The 19,418-nt window shown below is 36.3% G+C and overlaps 1 protein-coding gene across 2 annotated transcripts in view; it reads left to right on the forward strand.

The window, feature by feature from the left end:
* SLC44A5 (solute carrier family 44 member 5) overlaps positions 1–19,418 on the forward strand; it is a 521,995-nt gene that overhangs the window by 475,832 nt on the left and 26,745 nt on the right. For both annotated transcript variants that reach the window (XM_077988318.1, XM_077988316.1), the window contains 5 exons: positions 4,748–4,873; positions 5,688–5,748; positions 9,137–9,260; positions 10,732–10,815; positions 13,750–13,862. In XM_077988318.1, coding sequence (XP_077844444.1) covers positions 4,748–4,873; positions 5,688–5,748; positions 9,137–9,260; positions 10,732–10,815; positions 13,750–13,862 — 508 coding nt within the window. The remainder of the gene's footprint in view (positions 1–4,747; positions 4,874–5,687; positions 5,749–9,136; positions 9,261–10,731; positions 10,816–13,749; positions 13,863–19,418) is intronic.

Raw genomic sequence — 19,418 nt, forward strand, 5'->3', positions numbered from 1 at the left:
TTAACAAACCACGTTTTACCATTTTAATTACTTTCTTTTATGTGTTGCAAACACAGTACTTTTCTATGTGTAGTATACATTGTTTGTGTGTGTGCTTTGTAAATACAGAATCATCATGGTCTCAATTCAGATGTACCTAGCATCATTTAAAGCCTGTGAAAGCATTAGTGCTTTCAGTACTCACTTTTATAAATCCATTTAAGTGTATTCAATAGAAGTAGTTCAGTTGTCTTTCGATGTTATATCAGTCAATTGTTGAAGTCTAAATGTCTGTAAAGTATCTCATAATATGTTAAAGGTTTATTCAGCTTGGCTCCAATCAGAGTGAACTTTTGACGTTTGCATTGATAATCATCTTAACCTTCTTCTAAAATATGTGGATGTGTTACATGCTGTGAATGTCCCTAAATTGTTCTTCAGCTTTCTTAGAAATATACCTATGAAAGGGTATTCAATTAGGAAAAGAGGAAATCAAATTGTCCCTGTTTGCAGATGACATGATTGTATATTTAGAAAACCCCATCATCTCAGCCCAAAATCTCCTTCAGCTGATAAGCAACTTCGGCAAAATCTCAGGAAACAAATCAATGTGCAAGAATCACAAGCATTCCTATACACCAATAACACACAAACAGAGAGCCAAATCATTAGTGAACTCCCATTTACAATTGCTTCAAAGAGAATAAAATATCTAGGAATCCAACTTACAAGGAATGTGAAGGAACTCTTCAAGGAGAATTACACACCACTGCTCAACAAAATAAAAGAGGACACAAACAAATGGAAGAACATTCCATGCTCATGGATAGGAAGAATCAATATCGTGAAAATGGCCATACTGCCCAAGGTAATTTACAGATTCAAAGCCATCCCCATCAAGCTACCAATTACTTTCTTCACAGAATTGGAAAAAACTACTATGAAGTTCATATGGAACCAAAAAGAGCCTGCATTGCCAAGACAATCCTAAGGAAAAAGAACAAAACTGGAGGCATCACAATACCTGACTTCAAACTATATTACAAGGCTACAGTAACCAAAACAGCATGGTACTGCTATTAAAACAGAGATATAGACCAATGGGACAGAATAGAGCCCTCAGAAATAATACCACACATCTACAACCATCTGATCTTTGACAAACCTGACAAAAGCAAGAAATGGGGAAAGGATTCCCTATTTAATAAATGGTTCTGGGAAAACTGGCTAGTCATATGTAGAAAGCTGAAACTGGATCCCTTCCTTACACATTATACAAAAATTAATTCAAGATGGATTAAAGACTTAAATGTTAGACCTAAAACCATAAAAACCCTAGAAGAAAACCTATGCAATATCATTCAGGACATATGCATGGGCAAGGACTTCATGTCAAAAACACCAAAAGCAACGGCAACAAAAGCCAAAAATAAGAAATGGAATCTAATCAAACTAAAGAGCTTCTGCACAGCAAAAGAAACTACCATCAGAGTGAACAGGCATCCTACAGAAAGTGAGAACATTTTTGCAATCTACCCATCTGACAAAGGGCTAATATCCAGAATCTGCAAAGAACTTAAACAAATTTACAAGAAAAAAATCAAACAACCCCATCAAAAAGTGGGCGAAGGATATGAACAGCCACTTCTCAAAAGAAGACATTTATGCAACCAACAGACACATGAGAAAATGCTCATCACTGGCCATCAGAGAAATGAAAATCAAAAACCACAATGAGATACCATCTCACACCAGTTAGAATGGCAATCATTAAAAAGTCAGGAAACAACAGGTGATGGAGAGGATGTGGAGAAATAGGAACACTTTTACACTGTTGGTGGGACTTTAAACTAGTTCAACCATTGTAGAAGACAGTGTGGTGATTCCTCAAGGGTCTAGAACTAGTAATACCATTTGACCCAGCCATCCCATTACTGGATATATACCCAAAAGATTGTAAATCATGCTGCCATAAAGACACATGCACACATATGTTTATTGTGGCACTATTCACAATAGCAAAGACTTGGAACCGACCCAAATGTCCATCAATGATAGACTGGATTAAGTAAACGTGGCACATATACACTATGGAATACTATGCAGCCATAAAAAAGGATGAGTTCATGTCCCTTGTAGCGACATGGATGAAGCTGGAAACCATCATTCTGAGCAAACTATTGCAAGGATAGAAAACCAAACACCACATGTTCTCACTCATAGGTGGGAATTGAACAATGAGAACACCTGGACACAGGGTGGGAAACACCACACACCAGGGCCTGTCATGGGGTCAGAGGAAGGGAGAGGGGTAGCATTAGGAGACATACCTAATGTAAATGACGAGTTAATGGGTGCAGCACACCAACATGGCACATATATACACATGTAACAAACCTGCATGTTGTGCACATGTACCCTAGAACTTAAAGTATATAAAAAAAAGAAATATACCTAGGAAGTCACTAGTATTTTCTCTAAAGGTACATGAATATGCATATGTCATTGTGTGTGTGCATGCACATGTGTGGATGAGAGATGAAGAAAGAGGAAATACATGTGGAGGTGTGGGTGTGGAGATAAGTTGTTTGCCCTGCCAAAATTTCTAGAAGGAATTGAATTGCTGTTGCTTCAAGAAAATATTAACTGAGATTTGAGGCATATGCATTTCATTATTCTCCTGCTAACTTAGTTGTAGGGTCCACACCAAATGGCTTTGTGTACAGCAGGTACATAACCCAAAAGATGGAAAGGAGATGTCAGCTAAGCAGCATTGTTTTTACCTAACTGCCAATGGATTGAGCTACAGGTTGGCCAATGAGAATAAATACCAGAGTAGGGAGATGAAGCAAGTCAGGGCTGAGAAAGATTTCAGAAGGAGGAACTGAAGGTGATGGAGAGACTTGAAAGGGTTAGCTGCAGTTCACATGGCTTCATCTGACCTTTGTTTTTTATTGTAAAAAAAAAAAAAAAAAGCAAAACCAATAGAGCGTATCTCCTCTGATTCCGCCTTCCCTCTGTGGAGTTACTGATTAGATTTCCGCACTCTATGGTGGTTTTGTGAACTAGCACGGTGATCTGGCTTGGCACTGATAGGTCCCCAAAGTTTATTAATGTAAAAAAATTGCAAAGATGACCTCTCTGCCCACATCTAGATGTTATTGGTAAAAGACCATAATGATGATTGATTGTGTCAAATAGCCTTGATTTGTTAGTTTCATATGGTGCTAAAACTCCAGTTACATTTGGAGAATTGTGTTTGAGAATTCACAGACATTAGTAATTATTAGTGGCATAAGTGTTCAATATTCAGAGAATTTTAAATCATCATTTCTTCATATTTAGGAAAGGAAGGAAGATTTTAACCCTGAATATGCATGCACTACACAGACAAGATTAATCTTAAATTACACTTTAAAATCATAAAATATTTTATTGAAAGTCCATCTCTGTCCTGTGGTAGTGGTCACACAACCACATGTCTGATAAAATGGCATAGGACTACACACATACATAGGCACACACAAACAAGTGAATATAAAACTGGTGAACTCTGAGTAAGGTTAGTGGCTTGTAACTGTCTTACTCTGCTTAGTGTTGCTGCAAAAGGAATACCTGAGACTGGGTAATGTGTAAAGAAAAGAGATTTGTTTGGCTTATGGTTCTGCAGACTGTACAAGAAACATGGAGCCAGCATTTGCCTCTGTTGAGGGCTTCAGCTTTCTGCTTTCCATTTGTACTAGAAGGCAAAGAGAAGCTGGCATGTGCAGAAATTACATGGTTAGTGAGGAAGCAAGAGAGAGGATGAGGGAGGTGCCAGGCTCTTTCTAACAACCAGCTCTTGAGGGAATTAATAGATTAAGAAGCTACTCATCATCACAAGAACAGGGAGGATCTGCCCTCATGAACCCCTCATGAACTGGGCAGATCCCTCCCTGAACTATAAGAACAGGGTGCTACTGCATCTGTGAACTCAGACACCTCCCATTAGGCCCCATCTCCAACACTGGGGATCAAATTTCAACATGAGGTATGTAGGGACAAATATCCAAACTATAGCAGTAACAATATTAATTTCCTGCTTATGATATTGTGTTATGGTTATGCAAGTTCTTACCACTGAGGGAAACAGAGTGAAAGGTATGTGAAATCCCTATTATTCCTCACAACTACATGTTGGTTTACAATTATCTCAAGATCAAAAGTTAAAAATAAGTCTATCACCGTATGGTATCTTGTTTTAACATAACATAACATCAATATCAAAGAGCAAAGAATAGAGATTGGTAACTAGTACATGAAATTTCATTTTTTACAATAAGACTAGAAAATTGATTTAGACCAGGTGCAGTGGCTTACACCTGTAATCCTAGCACTTTGGGAGGCTGAGATGGGTGGATCATTTGAGCTCAGGAGTTTGAGACCAGCCTGGGGAACATGGCAAAACCCCGATTCTACAAAAAATACAAAAATTAGCTGGTTATGGTGGTGTTTGCCTGTAGTCTCAGCTACTCAAAGGACTGAAGTGGGAGGACACTTGAGCCCAGGAAGGTTGAGGCTGCAGTGAGCCATGATCATGCCACTGTCTCTAAAAAAAAATTTTAAAGAGAGAAAAAGAGAGAGAGAGCAAGAAAATTGATTTAGGTTTCTCAGCTGGAAAACAGTGCATTGCTTTTTGTTATGGTGGACAATTTAGAAGTCTAGCTTTATAGGCAATTCCTGGGTTTGTTCAACTCAGTTCAGTTCTAATCACTTTGTTCATTCACAGATCTGTGTCTCCAAGTGCCCAGAAAAATTTTTAACCTATGTGGAAATGCAACTTTTGTACACAAAAGACAAAAGCCACTGGGAAGACTACCGTCAGTTCTGTAAGACCACTGCTAAGCCTGTGAAGGTACGTGTGTTTAGGCTTAAAGCTAGAGAAGAATTTAACTTTTTTTTTTCAATCTCAAGTGTAACGTGAGAATTTGTTACTGAACAGGCTCCCAAATCTTCTAGGAAATGATTAGACACAATTTCATTAAAACACAAATGCATGTGTACTGAGTATGCACACACATTTATAGCACATCATTTTGTAGATTTGGGGTGTCATGAAAGACTGTTATGTCTGGTTAATTAGATTCTACTATTCCCCGACACCAACACATTCTCTACGTGGGTAGACTTTTACTCTAGAACTAGGAGTTAATGTTTTTTGCAGTCACCATTTCGTTAACGTGGTGATAAAGCCCCATAGCAACTTAGTAACAAGTAGAAATTTATTTCCAAGCCCAGTTTGATAAAAACTCATTTTAAAAACCCCAACCCTTACCTAGGTTTGAGATATGTAAGAGAATTCTAAATCATCACAATGTTAAATAATATGAATGGTTTCTAAATTAGAGAAGATGTTGTTTTTCCAGAAAAAAAAAATAAAGAAATTAGAGACTCAGGATATGGCTAAGACAAAGATACACATCTCCAAAGGTGTGCCTTGTTTTCAGATGATCTGGTTTTATTATTGTTGGTTCAATTGAATTACAGTTAGGACAGTTAAGAATGTCAAGCAAGATTGTGTGGGTGATAATCTTACAATTAATATCATTAGTAGAAGTAATTTGGAATAAGGAGATTATTATGGAGTTTAATTTTTTAAAGGACATATTTAGATTGAGTATAATCATCATATGGCCTTTGAAATGTTAACATTCTTCCTTCTATTTTAGTCCCTCACACAACTTTTACTGGATGATGACTGTCCAACAGCGATTTTTCCAAGCAAACCTTGTAAGTGGCAATTATTTTACCTTAGAAACACAGAATCTACCAAAATGCTACTTAATTAAGTTCCCATATTTCACAATTGATGAGATTGAGGCCAAGAATGGTCCTCTGACTGGCCTAAAGTCCCAGAGTTGATTAGCAGGAAAGTCAAAAGTAGAACTCATCTCTTGGCTCCAGCCAAGTACATTTTCGCTGGAATTCTGTGATTTTTTTAAATTTTCTTTTATAAACATACAAGAAAAAGATTGAAAGTTGCAAGCTCAGTCGGACTGATCATTTGGTGCTTTGGAAGCACGCATAAACACACACACAGATACGCTCATATACAACCACTCCTGATTTTAGCTGAAAACTTTGTTCAGAAATTGCCTGAGGAGTAGGGGGAGGACATATACTTGTTTTTATCACTTGAAACATTTATATATATTTGGAATTAGTCAATATTTTATTTGTTTAAAATTATAAACTTTATTTAAAGTAATACTCTGGACAAAATGAGGCCAGGCATAGGGGCTCATGCCTGTAATCTCAGCACTTTGGGAGGCCATGGTGGGAGGATTGCTTGAGTTTGAGACCAACCTCAGCAACATAGTGAAACCCTGTCTCTACAAAAATTTTAAAAATAAATTAGTGAGACACGGCAATGTGCACTTGTAGTCCCAGCTACTTGGGAGGTCAAGGCGGGAGAATCACTTGAGCCCAGGAGTTGAAGCCTGTAGTTAGCTATGATTGTACCACTGTACACACCCTTGGCAACAGAGTGAAACGCTGTCTCTAAAAAAATAAAAAGGAAACGAACAAAACGAAATAATCACTGAGTTTTCTTTCTCATGGATATAATCCTAATTACAAAAAAAGCTTTACATTAAATTGTCCATCACATTTAAAGTGTCAAAAAAAAGAAAAAGAAAAAAGAAAGAAATACTCTACTATCCAAGACCAAGAGAATACTTAAATTATAATGTATTCACTAAATGAAATATTTTATAATTATTAAATATAACTATTGGAATAACATGCATGTGTATGTTATAATGTTAAATAAAATTCAAACTGTTACAAGCCTTATAATGATAAACATGTATAAATTAAGACAAACAAATAAACAACAACAAAAAAACCTCTTCAAAGAAAAAGATTGGAAAGAAGTATACCAAAACATTAAGTAGTCGTTTTGGGACTGGCAAAACCGTGGGAAATTTCTCTCTTCTTTCTTTTTTCTATTTATTCACTTTTCTACAATGTATATATTTCTCTTAAAATGGAAGAAGGGCATTAGTCATTAGTTTGAGTAGATAGTCAAATACCCACTGAAGTAGCTACCACCAAACATGTCTTACACACTTCCATCACTCTTTGCTGAGTCATAAAAGACCTTGAAGCAAAGATGTAGGTCCCATGGCAACAGCACTTACCAGGAAGCTCTTAGCAACAAATGTCCACACCCAAAATCAATGTTATAAATTTTTATGCAAAAGGATAAAAATAAATCATTAGTAACAAAAGATATAATAGGTATAAAAGTATAAGACATAGTCCCTGCCTTTACAAGTACAGTTTGGCTAAGTCACACAAGATAAAGTGTACACTGGGGATACAAAAATGAATAAGGCGTAGTCCTTCATAGTCTAGTGAGAAAGACATTAAATGTTGCAATCAATTTGTGTTCCTCCTAATATAAGATTAAATAGCACTCAATGGAATAGTATGCAGATAATAAAATTTGTTCATTAAAGAGTTCATAAAAGGAAATAAGTAAGATTAAAACAAAGAAGGGAAAATACTGCAAGTCCTGTATGATTTTGACTCTCAAAAAATATTTATTGTAGAAGAAAGACTGGAAAGAAATTCCCCAAAATCTTAATATAGTTCACTGTAGGTGGAAGGACTATGTATAGTTCTATATTTTTAAAATATTTTTCCACTTTCCAAATATGTAATGAACATATTTAGTAATGAAAACTAACAGATTGGATGAGATTATCCAGAAAAAAATACATGAAACAAGGTCAAGGGAACCTCTAGATAGGAACACTCTATTTAAGAAGTAGAAAGGGAAAGAGTGCACAGAAATATGGGAGGACAGGAGAGAGAACCTGACCATGTAAGCCAAGAAAAGAGAGTTTGAATATGCCAAGGAGTATCTACCATGTCAAAGGCTCGAAAAAATTAACTCATTCCTCAGCAAATATTGACTTATTTCTACTGTGTGCCAAGACCTGTGCTAGGTAACAGGTCTAAGCAGGATGAAGACTAAAACATATCTGGAGGTTTTGACAATTCAGAGGTCACTGGGATCACTGGGAGGATAATTTCCACGAAGTAGTGGGGCCAAAACTATGATTAAACTGAGGGCATAGAAGCAGCTGGTAAAGGCTACTGTGTCAAATTTGCCACAGAAAGGAAGGGAAGAGAAGTAGAAAGGTGGGGTAGGTAAAGGAATCAGCCGTGTCCTAAGTGCAGCAGAAGCTAGAGGTGAGCAGACAAGAAAATTCCTTTTAAGCCAGGGAAGTCGGGAAAGGCTTTAAAGAGATCTGTTTCTTCTTTCCCCAGCTCAACTGCTTTAGTATTTTCAGGTTTAAACTACATATGAACCTATGCAAATCAGTGATGCTTCTTATAAGAAAAAATATATGAAAATGATCCATTTCTGATTTTCCTTACTTCTTCCTTTAAAATTGGGGTTTTAAAATATTTTTAGAAATAAATTTGTAAAGAGGCAAAGACTCTAATCAAAATAAGAACATAGAAGATTGAACAGTGATTTTACTTTTCTTAGAAATCATACTGGTCTACAAAGTGTAGGCCTCTTTTGATAGCTTCAGAATTTCCATTTTCAGCTCCACTAAAAAAACTGTTGTAAATGAAAAAGCTGGGAGACAAATTGTTAAGAATTCACAAACAAAAATTTAGTTATTTTAGTAGCCTAAAGTTTGAGTTGGTTCTTATTTCCCAAGGTATTATTCACTGATCCCCAATTTTCAAAGTTTTACTCAAGTAGTTCCTAATACATATTTTTAATAGTAAAACTAAACTCATCCAGTCATACAAGTTAATGTGGCCTTTCTACTAAAATGTGCTGCCATGAATTATATGCATCATTACTCTTTTAAAATCTTTGATGTGCATTTTATTTATGACTACTTGATGAATATACCATGTGTAAAATAATCAAGTTTAGAGTGTAGTTTCAGAGTGTGATCATATTTGCTTTCTAGTCTTAGGACCATTAGGAAATCGTATCATCAAGTAACAGGCAATGAGCTATCTATATTGAGAAATTTGCATGCCTAGCAAGCATTTGATTATATACAACAGGAATCTTAAGAAAGGGAGGACATCATGAAAGAAGCAGAAAAATGATTACGATAATTTTAATTTATTTTTACAGTTCTCCAGAGATGTTTCCCTGACTTCTCTACCAAAAATGGCACTTTAACAATAGGAAGTCAGATCGTGTTTCAAGATGGAAATGGAGGGACAAGAAGTGTTATCGAACTCAGGGATGCTGCGAAGTATGTGTGTTTACATTCTGATTTTCAGTTTGATGCATTTTGTTATTGCACTCAAGACTAAAGCTCCTATCAGGTTAAGGGTTATAGTAAAAAGTCAATATATATATATATGAAATATCTATATAAAAATATACATATACATAAATATATGTATATATGAAATATACATGTTACTGTGAATTAAAGAGCTTGATACATATTCATTAAGAAGAGCATGTAAGGGAGAACCCAGAATCATTTAGAAAGAATAATGATGCTTTTTTCTGTCTCCCAGGCTGGAGACCAGTGGGTCTATATCTTGGCTCACTGCAACCTCCACCTTCTGGGTTCAAGCAATTCTCCTTCCCCAGTCTCCTGACTAGCTGGGATTTAAAAAAAAAAAAGAAAAGAAAAGAAAGAAAGAATAATGATGCTTTTCAAAATGGTTAAATCTTTCATTATCAACAGGTATTGAAGTGTGACATAAAGAAATGTATCGGTGGCATATCAAATTTCTATGTATTAAGTATAATGCAGTAAATTCCCCACATCCCTCAGCTCTACACACATGGTGCTCCATGTTACTGGAAAATATATTTCCCTGTGTGCACGTATACACATATGTGCACAAACATAAATGTACACAGTATATCACTGCTTTGCTCAGTTGTTGAATTATAGATAAAAAATAAAGATATTCTAAAAATTTATCTTAAAAGACTTTAGCAGTATAATTAGTATAGTTAGTTCCTGCAGATTTAGAATATAATAGCAGCATGCGCGATTTTCAGAAATATAAATTGGTGTAAAAGAAATCTCAAAATAATAATACAAATACGATTCCATTGATATAAAAGTCAAAAACAAGCAGAGTTAAATTTATCTCCCTGTGATGCATATATAATTAGTAAAATGAAAAAGAAAACTTAGGAAATTATTATCACAAAAAGAATAGTGGTTACTTAGAGGAACGGAGAGGTTTTGCAATTGGGGCACATGAAGAAGGGGTTGACAATGTTGTAGTTACATAAATGTGTTCACTTTGATAATTCATCAAATTGGACACTGATGATTGTGAAATTTCTAGTATGTGTTCCATCACACCTTACTGTCAGGATTAGGAAGGGGAATTAAGGATGATGTTCATTCTTGACTATGGGTTTTTCAAGTTAAAAGCTAATCTTATCATTTAAGTTCATTTCTTACAGTGAGGTTTCTGCAATATTGAGGGAATGTTGCATACAGTGGAAAAGGATTTGTTCACCATTCTTGAAAACCATGTTCTCTCTGTGTGCAGCTATAGCTACCTTTGCAGGTTTACTGAAGTGACATTTTATGTATTATTGTGGCTAGGAAAAGAGTCACTACTGATAGATGGTTTCTGAAAACATGCTTTCAACAGCACCTTGTAGAATCCCTTTTATCATAAAAAGAACATTTCTGTTTAGTGGTCATCAAAAATAATTGATTTTTTTTCCTTCTTTCAATGCAGTGGTATCAATAAACTTCTTGATGCAAAGTCACTTGGATTGAAAGTGTTTGAAGACTATGCAACAACTTGGTATTGGATTCTCATGTAAGTGAAAACACATAGATGTTTCTTCTGCAGTCCCATTCTGATTTTATCTTTGTAGAACTCTTTCTTCAAATTTTCTATTTTTATTCATGAATAAAATAAATGTATTGGTGGCATAACAAATTTCACTCAGATGTCAGTTCCTGCCATTTTATTTTTCAGATGAGGTGAGACAGGGAAAATATATTTGGAAATATGCCCAGTGTCAGCAGAATGTAAATTTTAATTGTATTCACTAAAGTACTAATAAAAGTACTGATGAACATGTACTTCAAGTCACATGGAGCAATATCTGCAGGACTTCCGTATCTGTAATATTCATGTGCTTCTCATCACATGCTACTGTGGATGCAGGATGGTTTCTCAGATTCTTTTTTCTAATTTGTCCCTCCCTTGACTTCAAAAGGGTAGTTCCTATTTTTAACACATCCCTTTCACATAATGATTGGTATTCATCATAACCAGAAGTCATTGTAGTTATGAGAAGCTACATAGCTACATATGTGATACATAAATATAGATGTACAGACAACAAGGAGGGGGAGATGTAACATTTTCAGGCATAAGAGTTGCATTCCTAGAAAAGTTAAGGAAATGTAGTCACTGCACTGGCATGGGTAAATGTGTGACCCATTTAAGACTGTCATTACTGTCTGGCTCTTTTGTCATCCTCTAGTGCTTAAAAGCTTCCATGGTTCCCTAATGGTCAAAGACTAAAATTAAAACTTTTCCAGTTACTTCTAAGGCCCTTTAAAACCTAGCCCAACTTAGTTTCTCAGATTCATCTCCACCCATGTTTCTTGGTTAACACTATAATCTAAATATATCAAATAACATGCCCATCCCTAGACTATCAAATCCCGTAAATTTCCACATTCTGTTTCCTTTCCTGGTATTGAGTCCTGGGCAACTGCACCTCATTTTTAAAAATCAGCTTTAGTATCATTTATAACCTTTATTATCTTCCCCAGATGTAATTACTTACTTCTTCCTATGTGTTCCTCATATCCATCGTTGTGTGTACATGTGTGTGTTTACACACCTATAAATACACATACTCATCTTCCATATAGCACCTACCATTCTGTGTTTTATTTACCTTGCCCTTTCCCTCTGATAAAGTATGAACTTACAATGGTAACTATGTCTAACTCATCTTTGTATTCCTAACTTCTATATGAGTCCTTGAACGTATAGTAGATGCACAAAAAAAAATGTGGTTCAGGAAACAGTAATAAAACCACTAGTGGAGCAAGATAGATGCATGTAACTATATGATGCATAATAAAGTCTAAGTTGTATTTTGTGTGAGATACTAGTGTGTGGTGTTTAGAGCTGTAAAATTAGATCTTATTATGAGACTTTACTCATTTTGATGCTTTGTCCTAAACAATTACAGTAATTAATTTTAGTATGCTAGGATCTATCTCCAGCAGAGATTGCAGTCTATTCTTGACAGTATTTAAATTGATTCCCCTATTGTCAGACCCAAATGTCACTAGATAATTTACATGCTTCTTCTTCATTTGGCTTTTTCATACCTACCTGAACAAGTGTACATTATGATAGATTATCTTGCCTACCTCACCCCCAAAACACACACTGAAACCCTGTCTACCCAGGCACTACTCATAAGAGTAAAACATGAACATCTCCCTTTATTTTCAATTCTTCTGCTCTTGCTTATTTTTATAAATATAAATCTAAAGTATTGATATACTTGTATCTAGTGTATTTGGTTATAATTTTTATGTACCAATTTAAAACACATAGAATAAACAGCTTTATTTTTTGTTTTGTTTCCTCTGACATTTCTGAATACTTCCTTTGGGCTATGCCATGGAATAATCTTTCAACCATATTGAATGTTTAAGCATTAAAGTATCCATGATTTTAAGAGGGAATGACTTCTAAAGTTAAAAGCATAGGCTTTGCAAGACCTTGATACTTCAATACTGTGTTGCCATCTATCCAGTAACAGTAATTATTGAGATTTTTTTATAATAAAAAGATAACACTTGAGACAATAACCTAATAAATATACCATGCTCTGTCTGTTGCTATGTTTGGAAACTTACAGATAGCACCAGACATATCAATTCTTAATAGAAGAGTCAGCCAACTTTCTGATCTTAATGAATTCTCTTTGAGGAAATTACATCAGAAGACTCCAATGTGACCTTAATGTGGGTATATGGGAGGAAAAGAAGCTTCTCTAGTAGTTCAGTCAAGCTCTAAGAAGAAATTAAAACTGACGGAAAATAGTCATGTTGCTAATTGCTTGATAAAGTCACATCTCCCTGGAGACGCAGAAGCCTTATCACGGTTCCAAATAAGGGCCCACAGATCACTGGGGACCTGGAATAGATGTCTGCATGATGTAAGGCATCACAAACTCCTAGAGATAATTAGACCATAGTGATAATGACTACAGCATCATGGGCTCCGGGGATGGCCAGTTATTTTTCTTATCTTTCTGCCCCAAAATGATTCTCTTACTTCTAGATAGCCATATTACACCAGTCACTAAGTAAATGGAACAGAACAAATTCATCATGAATATATTTTACAATTTATGACCTAGTAGGTAGGTAGGAAGGGAAAAAATAAGACATGGCAACTGTCGCTAATAAATAAAAATTGTAGGTTGGAGAAATTGTATTTTTCCTTGAACAATGACTGATACTAGACTTCAGTTTACCCAGGTACAAAAAGATGAGTTCTGTATAAAGTCTCTGATGGTCCTATTCTTTCATATGAAAGTCTTAATGGAAATCATTGTTTATGCTTTTTAACATTATTAATGTTTCTATAGCCAGGTAAAATAAAAGAATTTGAGAATAATTTTGAATAGAAAAAAAGTTTTGTCTTGATGTTTGTAATATGTTATGTTTAGCACACTTGACCACTGTGTTTGTTGTGGGTTTTTTCTAGTGGCCTGATGATCGCCATGGTCCTTAGTTGGATATTTTTGATACTTCTGAGGTTCATAGCTGGATGCCTCTTCTGGGTCTTCATGATCGGTGTGATTGGAATTATCGGTTATGGTAGGTATCGCGCCTCTTCAAATTGCCAAATATCAGAATAATCCTTTTATTTTCAATTGCTGTTATCAATTACCAGAAAGCATTTGTTTTCAGTGGATCTAATTATTCTTTACCCTCAAGAAAGCTTTAAACTTAGAAAAAATATTTCATTTTGCATATATTGTCTGTAACTTTTTCTTCCTGTATCTTTGGGGGAAAAAAATGCTGTCAGAACGTTTTACTCTTTTTCCTACCAGCCTTTAGTCTCCTGCCTCATGGATACTAAGAAGGAGGTAAAAAGAAATCCTTTTAGATTAATGAAAAACATTTCAGACAACTTCTTTTATTTCTTTAATGTTTCTATCCGATCAAAGGCCAGGTCTGCAAAGTTACGAAAGTGTGATCTATTTTTCTCTTTCAACTTGGTATGTTTAATCCAGGTTATGTCACACGGTTAATAATTGGTACTCCATAATGAAGCATTGCCCTCTAGAGGCAAGTATTCTGAATTACACTATTGTATGGAGAAGGACAGTACTGTCTGTGGGAGCTAAATGATGTGCAGGAGATAAATAATGAGTACATATGGACGTAGAGTGTGGAGTAATAGACAATGGGAACGTGGAAGGGTTGAGGACTGGAAGGTTGTGGATAATGAAAAATTATTTAATGGATACAATGCATGCCATTCAGGTGATGAATACACTAAAAGCCACTATGCAGTATACCCATATAACACAATTACATGTGTACCTCACAAACTTATACAAATACAATTTTTAAAATCAAGGTTGAAATCTAATCACAAACTTGATCTCCCCAAAACAATACATATCAGGTATAATGTGAGCTCTATATATGAATTAAAGTGTCTCACGTGGAACAGTATATACCACCTGTGGCAGCTTCCTTTCATTCTTCTAAAAAAGGTATGAGCCTATATATTATATGACTGTTTGAGGTGTTTCTATTTAAAAGAATGATTTCCCCTATGGCACCATTTGGACTGACAACAGTTTTATGGTAGTAAACATCAAAAATAACAATCTCTTATTTCTGTCATTCAATGAAGAAGAGCTATACATATATAAGAATGCAGTTGAATCTGCAGGTTGTGTAGTTAGCCTGTGTTCTAATCCAGCTCCATAACATACAACTGGGTAACTTGGGAAGTCTGTTGGTGGTTAAAAGACCCTGTATTCTCATCTATAACATCAGCACAATAATGGTATCGTCATCTCAGAGGATCTTAAGGATTAAATGAGACAATGAATATAAAGCTCTCAGAGCAGTACCTGGAACACAGCGGACAATCAGTATGCGTTGGGTTATTGTTATTACCCTCCTCATTATCTCCAATGAGTTTTTAGTAAATCATTTGGTCTTCTCAGGTGTTCCCTATCTGCTCCTGCTGTACAGCTCCTCTTGAATCCCACCTGGGCTTCTTGTTGAACATAGCCAGGTAACAAATAAGAGGTGGATCAGTCTGGTTGAGGAACACAAGAACCTCCATCCTCTAATCAGAAACTGAAAAAAAAAAAAAAAGTCGTTTAAATGTCTTGTTTTTGTGTTCCTGCTTAGAGCTTAAAACAATCTCTGCCCTTTGCCACTGGAGAGTCTGGGCTTGTGAGTCAATCATTCTTGTATTGTCATCAGGAAGGAAAGGGCAGTAAAGTCTGCTATTGACTTAACTGATGTCTTAAGCAGCAAGAAAAATCTAAGATTGGCTGTAGTGCAATTTTGACAATGGCAAAAAGGAGAAAGATGGTCAACATATAAAAAAGTGCAGATAAAACAACCAATTTCCGCTCCCTATTGACTCCCTAGATAGTACTAACCCAAAAATTAATGGTGTGGGAAGTAAGCTTGATGGTATTTATTGAGGGAGGAAATATCCAGTTAGGTTGAGGAGTGTCAGAAAATAAGACTATATGTAACTGACCTCTGCTACTATCCTGGACAATTGACTTTCTACATATCATGAGAAACCAATTTTTTCTACTGAAATTTCCTACTGACAGCAGCCCATTTACTAGAGCAAATAACAATGTGAATGTGTCATACTGAGCAGAGAAAAAGCCAGACTACTTGTGGGCAGATGTTTATGAACAGCAATGGAACAATTCTCATTGGCCAGAACAGGTTAAGAGGTATACAGGAGAAGACATAAAACACTTTGGTTATGAGCATGTATTTAAGGTATGAAAAAGGCACAATCGGCCGGGCGCGGTGGCTCAAGCCTGTAATCCCAGCACTTTGGGAGGCCGAGATGGGCGGATCACGAGGTCAGGAGATCGAGACCATCCTGGCTAACACCGTGAAACCCCGTCTCTACTAAGAAATACAAAAAATAGCCGGGCGAGGTGGCAGCGCCTGTAGTCCCAGCTACTAGGGAGGCTGAGGCCGGAGAATGGCGTGAACCCGGGGAGGCGGAGCTTGCAGTGAGCTGAGATCCGGCCACTGCACTCCAGCCTGGGCGACAGAGCGAGACTCCGTCTCAAAAAAAAAAAAAAAAAAAAAAAGAAAGAAAAAGGCACAATCCCACATTCATCACATATGAACTGTATGATCCTCTGCAAGCATAGTTTCTTTAATCCAAAGGTTTCTCAATCATATAACAGGAATCTGTGACTACTAAACAAAATAATGCTTATAAAGTACTTAGATTTTGCTAGCATATAGTAAATGTTCAATAAATAGTGTCTATTTTTGTTGTTGCTGATATTGTTGTTATTCAGGAATATTACTGAGGAAAGAGGACTTGAAGCCCAGAGATCATAATTTTAAAAAATCTAGGACAAGAGAGAGAAAGCAAAGAAAGAGAAATTGGAAAATATTGTCTAGACTTTCACATAGGAGGAAACTAAATTGTCTGAAGGGCCTTCTTGCTATGAAATCATGACATTAAAAAGAGTATTGCACTGTATTGTTTTATATAATACATTGTTTTGATAAACGTTAGGAAATAAAGGAAATCTCCTCCAAAGAAAAAAATAACTCATGAGCTAAAATCAAAGTGGGGAACCAAGCAGGAAGCACAGGTGAAACACTGGGTAACCCATAGCAGTGCTGGGATCAGGAGACTTAGACCTGAGTTGGCAGCAGAACAGGGGATCACACCTGAAACTCCTGGAGTAAGCCTGGGATCCTAGAAATGTCTAAAGTGACCCCAGTTTGTAAGTACCCTTTGACTGCCAAAATAAACAAATGTAAATCTCCTCTAGATGAAAGTTTCCTCAATTAATGTCACCAGGTTTTCACAGATTCAGATCAACAAAGTCCGAGACTACCTGACCTGCAAGAAAACAGTTCTGTGTGAAAATCAGTGGATACTATAAACATGAGATTGAGGTCTCCAAGAATTTAGATATGGGAATTAATAGATATAGAACATGTAGCCAGGTGCAGTGGATCACTCCTATAATCCCAGCACTGTGGGAGGCCGAGGGGGCCAATCACTTGAGGTGAGGAGTGGGAGACCAGCCTGGCTAACATGGTGAAAACCTGTGTCTACTAAAAGTATAAAAATTACTCGGGCATGGTGGTGCACACCTGTAGTCCCAGCTACTTGAGAGACTGAGGTGGAAGAATTGCTTGAACCTGGGAGGAGGAGGTTGCAGTGAACCAAGATCATGCCACTGCACTCCAGCCTGGGCAACAGAATAAGACTCTGTCTCGAAAGAAAGAGAGAAAGAGAGAGAGAGAGAGAGAGAGAGAGAGAGAGAGAGAGAGAGAGAGAGAGAGAACATGAAATAACCATGCATGAAATGTTTAAAGAATTGAAGATAGAATCACAGCCGGACGCAGTGGCTCACACCTGTAATCCCAGCACTTTGGGAAGCTGAGGCAGGTGGATCATGAGGTCAAGAGATCGAGGCCATCCTGCCCAACATGGTGAAACCCTGTGTCTACTAAAAAAAATACAAAAATTAGCTGGGCATGGTGGCACACACCTGTAGTCCCAGCTACTCGGGAGGCTGAGGCATGAGAATCGCTTGAACTCAGGAGGCGGAGGTTGCAGTGAGCTGAGATTGTGCCACTGCACTCTGGCCTCGGTGACAGAGCGAGACTCTGTCTCAGAAAAAAAAAAAAGTGAATTCATTCATTCATGGACGTGGAGTATCATTTATTCGAAGCTTGGACAACAAAAATAAAAATCAACAAAAATGTCCAGGCATACATGAAGATGAGTCATATAGAACTTTTCAAAATAAAAATGTTATATTAAAAACAAATTGATAAGCTAAACAGCAAAATAGAGAATTAATGAACTGAAATATGAATCTGAAGTAATTATCAAAAATATAGCAGAATGTGACAAGGGGACAAAAATATAATTGTGTGGTTCAAAGAAATAGAAAATAGGTTGAGAAGGGCCTAACATATATCAACCATGTTTGAAAGCTCTTGGCTAAGAATTTGCCAGAACTGATGAAACCATGGATCCATAGATATAGGAAGCCCTCATTATACTAAGGAGAGTAAAGGAAGATAAATCCATATCTAGTCATACGTTATTCTGTTTATTCAACAAATATCAATTGAACAGCTGCTGTGTACAGACACTATTTTAGACTCTTGATGTACAACAGTAAAGGAACAAAGGTTCTTACTCTCATGATGCTCATAGCCTAAGTAATATATGTATTAGAAGGTAGTTATTGCTATGGAAAAAAGAAAAGATAGAGCAGGTAAGGGGAGATTGAGAGTGCCATGGTAGGGCAAGGAGTGAAAATGGCGGTATTAGTAGGAGGGGTTTTTTGGGGAAAATAAGAAAACACTTGGAAGCAATGGAGTTAGACGGTCAAGATGAAGAAGTTCCAGACAGTGGGTGCAGCTAGAGCAAAGGCCCTATAAGATCAGAGTGTGTTAAAGAAATGGCTGGGAGCCTGGTGTGGGTGGGTATACTAAGTAAAGGAAAAAATAGTGGGAGAAGAGGTCATAAAATTTATGAAGGGGACTAGCCTTACAGATTATTATAAAACCTAGGCTTTTACTCTGAATGAAACAGGGAGGCAATGTAGGGCTTTGGGTAGCAGAGAGATGAGATATAATGATTGATCTAGTCCCTGTGTTGAGAATAGACTGTGGTGAGGCAGGAGTAGAAGCAATGAGACCAGTAATGAGATGATTGCAGAAATGTATATGCCAAATGAGGGAAACTCTTGAGGGTGGCCATACATGCTTTTATTTGTATAATAGCTGTATTTCCTGATGGTTTGAATGCAGCTATGAGAGAGAGTGAGAAGAAGGAGAATGATTCCACAGAAATATATGAGATGTAAGAAAAGACAGTGAACAAAGAAAATAAATTAGTAAGCATGTAGGTAAAGCTAAAAAAACTTTGCCTGCATAAAATAATAATTGCTTTAGACATTGGACACTAGAATTATTATTTTATGCAGGTAAAATTTGTTTAGCTTTACCTACATGCTAACTAATTTATTTAAAATGTACGTAACAAAATTACGGAGAAATAGAGTGATTGATTATTGAGTAACTAAGGTCTTGTATTTCCTTGTTAACATATTGACTCTAGGCTCATTAAAAAAAAAAAAAGAACAGATTTTCAAGGTA

Source organism: Macaca mulatta, chromosome 1 (genome assembly GCF_049350105.2).
Source record: "Macaca mulatta isolate MMU2019108-1 chromosome 1, T2T-MMU8v2.0, whole genome shotgun sequence".
In the NCBI taxonomy this organism is placed as follows: domain Eukaryota; kingdom Metazoa; phylum Chordata; class Mammalia; order Primates; family Cercopithecidae; genus Macaca; species Macaca mulatta.